The sequence below is a fragment of the Nicotiana tabacum genome, chromosome 4 (genome assembly GCF_000715075.1).
Source record: "Nicotiana tabacum cultivar K326 chromosome 4, ASM71507v2, whole genome shotgun sequence".
NCBI lineage: Eukaryota > Viridiplantae > Streptophyta > Magnoliopsida > Solanales > Solanaceae > Nicotiana > Nicotiana tabacum.
Window position 1 is genome coordinate 71849569 of NC_134083.1, and position 8168 is coordinate 71857736.

General features: G+C 37.5%; 1 protein-coding gene across 1 annotated transcript; it reads right to left on the bottom strand.

Annotated features, from left to right (window-relative positions):
* Positions 1–315: 315 nt before the first annotated feature.
* On the bottom strand, positions 316–810 carry LOC107768758 (uncharacterized). The gene has a single exon (XM_016587905.2). It carries the CDS (start codon positions 808–810, stop codon positions 316–318), a length of 495 nt encoding a protein of 164 aa, XP_016443391.2.
* Positions 811–8168: the final 7358 nt, after the last annotated feature.

The window sequence follows — 8168 nt, forward strand, 5'->3', positions numbered from 1 at the left end:
GTGAGTGTAAAATTTGGTCAGATTCTTTCCTTTGAAGAAATCAGAGACAAAGGCAATCACATCCTCTTTAATAATATCTGAACAATTTTGAAAAAAATTACCATTATAGCCATCAGGTCTAGCACTACTGTCAGCACTCAAACTGAAAATTGCTTCCCTAATCTGAAGATAATCAGGCATTATGTTCAAAATCTCATTACCATCCTGGGAATACAATCCAACAATCTATCATTCATAGTATCTTGAACCATTTTGAATCTCTATTTAAAATGCTTAACTGCAGCGCGGGCAATTTTATCATCCCACTAAATCCATCTATTCTGGTGGTTCTTGATTCTGTATAAGTGAAGTTTCTTCCTTTTTTTCCCTTAGGACACTATGAAAATACTTGCTACTGCAGTCACCATCTTTAAACCATCTTATCTTAGTTTTTTTTTGTCTCAATAGGGATTCTTGCATACCAAGCCATTTAATATATTCAGTATGTCCCTTATTGAGCTCTTCTCTTCCTTGATCTGTATTGTTGTCCTGATCAATATCTTCTAGTAGCTGCATTTTAGCCTCCCAAGTCGGAACTTGCTCATTGACATGACCTATGATATCTCTGGACCACTTACTAAACCTCTTACTTAAAGCATTCAACTTGCTCTGAAGCCTCCACATTGCATTCCCATCTACCTTCATATCCCATACTTCTTGTACCACCTCATGAAAGCCCTGTTGATCAGTCCAACAATTTAAAAATCTGAAGTACTTAATGTTATCCACCTGCTCATTGGGATATTTCATAAGTAGAGTGCTTGACAACATTAGATTGAAAATTTGAGCCCATTGATCATTGATCAATACCCTATCAAGTCTTTTTCAAATCCTTTTTTTTGGCCTTCTATTATTTCACCATGTGAACTTTAAACCAATAAAGCCAATATCAGCTAGCCCACAATTCTCCATAGTGTTGATGAAGTCAAATCTCCTACGAGCTCTATGAGGTCTACCCCCAAATTTTTCATCTGAATCCATAATCACATTGAAAACTCCTCCCACGCACCAAGGTCCATCAATGATATCATTCAAATATTCAAAATTGCTCCAATGATCTCTTCTCTCGACAGAAGTGCATTTAGCATATACCGTGGTGATCACAATTCCTTTCTCTTCTGCAGTCTCTTTAAAGTTGATACTCAGTTGTTGTTCTTCATTAGCAATTATCTCAAATTGATCAAAGTAACTCCAAAAGCACCAGATCTTGCCATTTATATTTGCCTTGCAATATTGAAAGCCAAGAAATTTCCTATAGCCTTCAATCTTATTCATATCAACAAAAGGTTCAATAATAGCAGCAAACATTATTTTGTTGATGTGGATAAGATGCTTAAGTCTGTGAATAGCCTTTTTGGATCTTACCCCCCTTATATACCAAAACATTGTACTAATCATGGGATAACATTTGTCTTCTTTCCTTTCCTTCCCTGTTGAGATACTCCTTTTATTTCTTGGGTATTGTCTTATTTGTCTTCATTTCCTGTATGTTGTGTTTGTTGACATTCATCAATATTGGTGCCGCTCAAAGTTTCTGTTTGGGAAGAATCTGCAGATTCACTTTGGTGTGCTACTTGTTTCTCAATTTTGTCAGGTGGTTGTGTAGGTATTCCTGCTGATTGATCACCAAATAACTCCACCACTAACTGAATTGCTTGTTCATTCTTGACTCTTGAGGATAGACTAGTGGATATTCTATATTTATTCAAATCGTCTTGTCTCTTGTCTTGGTATTCTTTGTTTGTTGACGAATTCTGATCATTGATTTTGTCTTCATCAATATTATGAATATGATCAGTATTATTGCTGCTCATACTTTCTGTCCTCACCTTGTCCCCATTGTTCTTTTCCATTCCATTCTCCACCTTGTTGTTGGACTTATTTGTATTAACATCATTCTCTTTATTTTGTTGGCTTCCTTGCACGCTGGATGCTATGAAATTCTGTGGAGATATGTATTCTCTGAAATATGTTTTTGCTCCAAAATTATTTTGGAAAAGGACTGGTTTGTAACTAACTTTACTCTTTTTTTTGGGCATGCTTTTCCTTTTGGTTTTCTTCTTCTTTTTCCTATTGAATCTAATTGTAGTTCTTTGTTGTAACGCTGGCAGATCCCTTTTTTCCTCCATCACCTCATCTGCCTGCACATGATAGAGCACCTCCTGATTTTTCATCTTTTTTGTTTTGTTATGATTCTTTTGTATGTTGAATTCTTGATTGAAAATCTTTGTCGTGTTCTTTTCCACAACACCCGGTGACTCAAAAATCACTATTTCTTGCTTATCATTGTCATTCCTAACATCCTCCTTGCTTCTACAACTCCCTTCCCCTGCTTGTAATTGTGTCTCCTTCATCTCATTGTCGTTCACCATTGTAGTTTATGTGATTCTCTTTTTTTTCAAGTACTCTGCACTAAATCATATTGTGGCCAAGTTTCCTACAGTGTTTGCAATACTTCAGAATGTTCTCATACTCTATCTTTTGCGTGTATCCTTTCAAAGGAGAGTTCTCATTTTCCGAACCTTCCCAAACACTATCTGGTAGAGGTTTTTGTTAGATCTATTTCAACTCTGATTTTAGCCATGCTTGGCCTAGGTTTACCAAAAGTAGCAGCGTCTCGAGCTAAATGAGTCCCAAAATTGCTAATAACTTATTTGACATAATGCCGTGTATGCATATTGAATGGAATACCGTGTAAAAGCACCCATACTGGTATAATAGAAATGTCTTCATCCGGTTTGAAATTCGGCGACCATTTTTGTAACCATATTTGTAGCCCTCAAATTTCAATCACCCTTCTGAACCATATAGAGTTGAAATCGTCTTCATTAGTAAAATCAATAAACACATTGTAGTTATCGTACACTCCAATTTTGGTGGAACCCTTAATCTAAAAAAGTTCTCTAAAGGTTGATCTAATTCTTTCAATTTCGGGACGAGGCTTCAATAATCCGCCTACAATTGTTAGCTTACATTCATCACCCGCCATAATTCCATAATAATCCGAGGCCTAAAAAATCACTGCTGGGATCCCATTATGCGTAGTCTGTCTCGCTATTACCGATTCTCTAGGATGGAAGGCATTGGTAGTCTGAGTTGTGGTGGCAGTGGTTATATTGGTTGCGTAGGTTTTTTTTTTTTTTTTTTTTTTTTTTGCATTTCCTTCATTATGTGGAATCGTCATGACAGGTGGGTTAATTTGGTTACCAGTACGCGCCGATTGGACTCCGTCCGACGGTGCCATAGGGTGGAGCGTGACAGTGTCGCGCGTAGAAGGTTACCGTTATGATTGAAAGACTATAATAGTACGGAGAGAGTTTTTTGTGCCAAGTGTAGTATGTGCAAGAAATATTTATCAATGCAGTATGCCGTGCCATTTTATTTATAATATCATATTTTTATATTATTATGTGTTCATGGAACGACGAGTGTTTTCGTGTAGGAGAGGACGAGGGACATGCATTATGTTGTGATATCTTTTCCTTCGGTATACATTTATGACTATACCTTGAGCTCTTACTGTTGCACCTATATTTTTTATGTGACTTGTCGTTGTTGTTCTCTGTTTGTCCTCTATCTCAATTGTTGCTTTGTTGTTTATGCCTTCTATCTGTTTAACTTGCAAATATTATGCTTTCCTTCTTGTTGTCATATCTACATCCATGCTGCTTCTCATTTGTTGGACTTTCATATAAGCTTTCTATTATGTTAGTTATTCATGACTTCTATTTGTTAGCTCATAAAGATCATGCTTCCCCTCTTGTTTGTTATATCTGCATATATGCCTTCTACCATGTTAGTTAATGAAATTTATGTTCTTCTTTCCTAATTGCTATCATTACTTCTATCCCTTCTACCTAGTCTGTTACCGTGGTCCATATGTACTGCCTTCTTCATTATTGCTACTTGTATATTTTCTACTTTGTCATTACCATTATTTGGTATTTCTTTCACCTGGTTAGTACTGTAATATGCATATTTGGCGGGGATGAGGTAAATGCACGAAGGGTGTTGTTGTGCCATTTGATTTGATATCTTGGGTCATTTCTCACACTATGAAAATTGTGGATTTACTACCGTGGTTTTTTGGTTATCGCTCTAAGGAAAGGATTGGTCGTGATATTGAGGAACATTAATTGTGATTTCTTCTAGTAATCATTTAATGCTACGCATATTTATTTCTTGTACTCATTTTTGTTATGTTCTAGTATTGTTTTATTTCTAGTCTACTGCACAGGTTATATCAGTAAGTTTTTTTTAAATAAAAAGCCTCATCACTACTTCATCGAGGTTAATCAAGATACGTATTGAGTACATAGGGTCAGTTGTACTCATACTACACTTCTGCATCTTATATACATATCTTGGAGTGGAGCTGCGGTGGATGAAAATAGCTGACTCTGAGGATGTTCGTGCCTTCCAAATGTTGCTACCACTTGTCCCTGGGTAGTTTTAAAGTTGAATTCTGTTTATGTACATTTCAAACATAAGTTGTATTTATTTCATATCAATTTTTTTTGCAATAATCCAATCTTAGTAGCTCATAATTTATACTACCGGTCCTTGGGATATTGTATGGAATCCGGATATATCATTTGTTGGTCACCTTTATTTTATTAGAATTTTGTTAACTGTTAATTGGCTGACCTAACATGTTGGGTTATATGCCATCATGACTAGTGAATTTTCGGTTGTGACAAGTTGGTATCAGAGTACTAGGTTCATAGGTTCGACGAGTCATGAGTAAGTGTTTAGTAGATTCTTGCGGATCGGTATGTTGACGTCCATACCTATCTTCGGGAGGCTACAGGACATTCAAAAAAATTTCCCTTTTTTCTTTCCTTATTGCACGGCCTTAATTCAACTTGAAACATACGATTTTGATTCTTCTAATTTGTTCATATGGAATGTTGTGCACTCGGTATTTGCTATGTGCTGACGGTTTGTGATGTTGCAGATGGATTACCAAGGGCTATGAATGCTTGGTTATCATCGCGATGTGCTGTCTAGTCTTGGGAGTGGATGCAATAATAAATCTTTCATTCATTCATTCATTTGTGGTATGAGGTGGGTTGTTATATTTGATTGGTAAGCACGAACTTGGAAAGACTGGTTGGTGGCCTAGTTGTTGTGATTATGGTGGGTTCAAGGTAAGGCGTCGATTTGAGTACAGCCGGTGGGTTATCTCTTGCGTGATGACTATTGAAAGGATGGGTAAGTGCTTGGCAGAGTCTTCGGAGTGTTCTACTACCAGTATTGCGAGTTTTTGAAGTATTCAGCTAAATAGCCATGCGAGATCAGGGAAACTATGGAGATATAGTACTTTGGTTTACCAATGAGGTGTTATATGGCTTTGAGCTAAGTGGGGGAGTCTGCTATTGACAATCAGATTGCAGGGTCATGCGTTGTGTCAGCTTCCAGGCTGAGGGGTTGATCGACTGTTTCTTTGAATAGTCATGTGCTGGTGAAGCACGAGTTGCTCGGTGCGTAATGGCTGTGTATTGAAGATCATAGTAAGGTGAGTGATTGTCGAGAAGGTTCTGATGAGTTACAAATCATATGTGGCATTTAAGGACTTATGAATTGGTAAATGAATAGGGATTGAGATCGGGCGAATGGTAATCAGACCTGCAGTATTTCTATGTCATGAATGATTCTACATGGCAATATTGGAGAGGTGCAAGAAACACTTTCGGATTTGCAGAAGGTTCCTTCAGAGTGAGCATGTGGGATTGAGTTACTTTTGAGTTAGCAGTCTATGTGGCTCGGTTGAGTTAGAAGAGATAGGTTCTTATGACTCGATTATGTGTTAATGAGTTTCGAAGGATTCACCATGGTTATGGCCAGGACCGGAGTTGATGTTTTCTACAAGTATAGAACCTATGTTGCATGTGGTGATGTTTTCCTAGATTGAGTTAAATGAAAGGTTCTCGGCTGATGATATGTTCAACTTGTTGGCGGTTCAGAATTGATTATGAGATTTTCGTAATTTTTTACGAGTTAGCATGTTAGTGGCAGTGCGCCATGTGGGGTTGAAAGTTGTGAGTTCAAGGTTGCGGTTTAGTTTTGAAGGAGAGGATATGAGTTCTTGATGGCACGGACGATTTCAGGTGTTTAGGAGAATGCTGGCACTATTTGATGTCACCGGAGGAGAGTGCACATGTTGGCAGGTGCATTGTGTTTGACTTATGTGTAGTTTTCTTTAAGGTGATGGGTTATGAGTGACGTATCAGCCATTTAAGTAGCGGTGTTTAGATTGGATATGGAGATTCTCGTATTCACGAGGTTCAGAGACTGGATATTCTCATTGGCAGACTATTCCTTGATTGCGAATTGTGAAGAAATATTAAGGATTGGATGATTGATGGTATGTGTTATGGAAAGGTTGATATCGACTTTTGGAAGGTTATTTACCTATTTGGGAATGATTGGGATTGGGTTTGGGGATTATTTTTGAGCCTAACGAGAAACTGTGTTCTATATCGGATCAGATTTTCCTGCTCTTGCGCAGCTGTTACCACAAGTATATTATCGGGCGGAATGGATGTTATTCGCGCCTTGGTCTATGTTATATGTTTCTCCCTTATGCTATGACGGGTTGTGAGGGTTACATGATTATTCGCACGCATATTGTAATTCCGCTGTGGCCTTATGGAGTTATGGGCGAGATGGTCGTTGTGATGTTGATTTGCTCATGGTGCCATAATTGTGCTTGTCTTTCTCAGTGTTGTTTATGCATAATCATCTTCCCACAGTTATATTTTGCGCACTCTACCGTGCTTTATGTTGATGCACATGTGATTAGTGAGCCGAGCATTATGGCTCGATGAATACCCCTATGTGGATAGATATGATTCGATCGGTTTGCACACAACAACGGTAATGTGATGCAATGTAACTCCTTATGCTTATTTCATGTATTTTTATTTCACTTTTGTAACACCCCGGAAAAAAATTTCGAAGTACTTAAGCGCTATTAAGAAAATTGATGTGCGCTAATTATATTATTTTGTATGCAGATGAGGACTATTAATATGATGGATATCAATTGGATATGATAATAAGTGTACGAGGCATATTATAAGTGATGTGGGGTCTAAGGAGAGCCATAAGTCTAAGTCAAGTTGGAAATTACATGATAGACTAAAATTCCAAATGAGTACGCACAAGACCAAACTTTGGACGAGCATATCTACATATATATATAAAGGGGTTATGTGATGGACAACCTATCAAATGAAATATCTTCGAGTCTAGTTTCTAACGCTTCAAACCGTTCGTCATTTGGACACTCCTACAAGAAGTTAAGAACACATTCCCAAAGTCTGGCTCTATGATCAATTACGCGACCGTAGAACGGTTCCGCGGACCGCATAAGAATCGCAAAGTCGAGCAGAGACAGACATTTGAAAAAACCATTATGCTATCGAATAATTGATTATGCTGCCCACATAATCGATTCTGCTACCAAATAATTGATCATGCTGCCCACATAATTGATTATGCTACCACATAATTGCACCACATAATTGACTTCGGGGGTCATTTTTGGAAATTTTCTTATCCGACCCTATTTTGATATAAGGACTTAGGGGGTAATTTTACTAGGTAAAATATGACATTTTAGAGAGAGGATAGAGCTATTTTAGACAGAGAAGCATGCTAATCATCCATTCTTGCCCCAATCTTCAAGAATCAAGGAAGCCAATCACAAGATCTTCATCTAATAGGTAAGATTCTACTCCCTAGCCCTAAATTTCGGGATTTGGATTAAAAGTAGGCAATGAAGAGTATGATTCTTGGGTGTGAGAGTATTATGTATATATGTACGTACAAATAAGGTTTGTGGGAATATTGTTGAGTTGAAATGGGTAAAGATTGGATTGTGAAGTGAAGGAAATCTTGTAGAAGAACCTTGTAGGCAAATTTGCACACCAAGTGTTTGATGAAATGCTCAAATGAGCCGAAACCATGAATATCTTCCTAATTTATCTCAAAGTAGATTGGGATTGCTAGAATTTCCAGAACATTGTAGTAATTTAAGGAAAGCTCAAAGCGAGGAATGTTGGCTAAATTACTCTCTTAGAATTGAATTCCATGGTGTTCCCGTACGTTTCAAGTATGGTTGT

Coding starts and splice junctions, on each gene's coding strand:
- LOC107768758 (XM_016587905.2), bottom strand. CDS start 810: ATGTTGTCAAGCACTCTACTTATGAAATATCCCAATGAGCAGGTGGAT.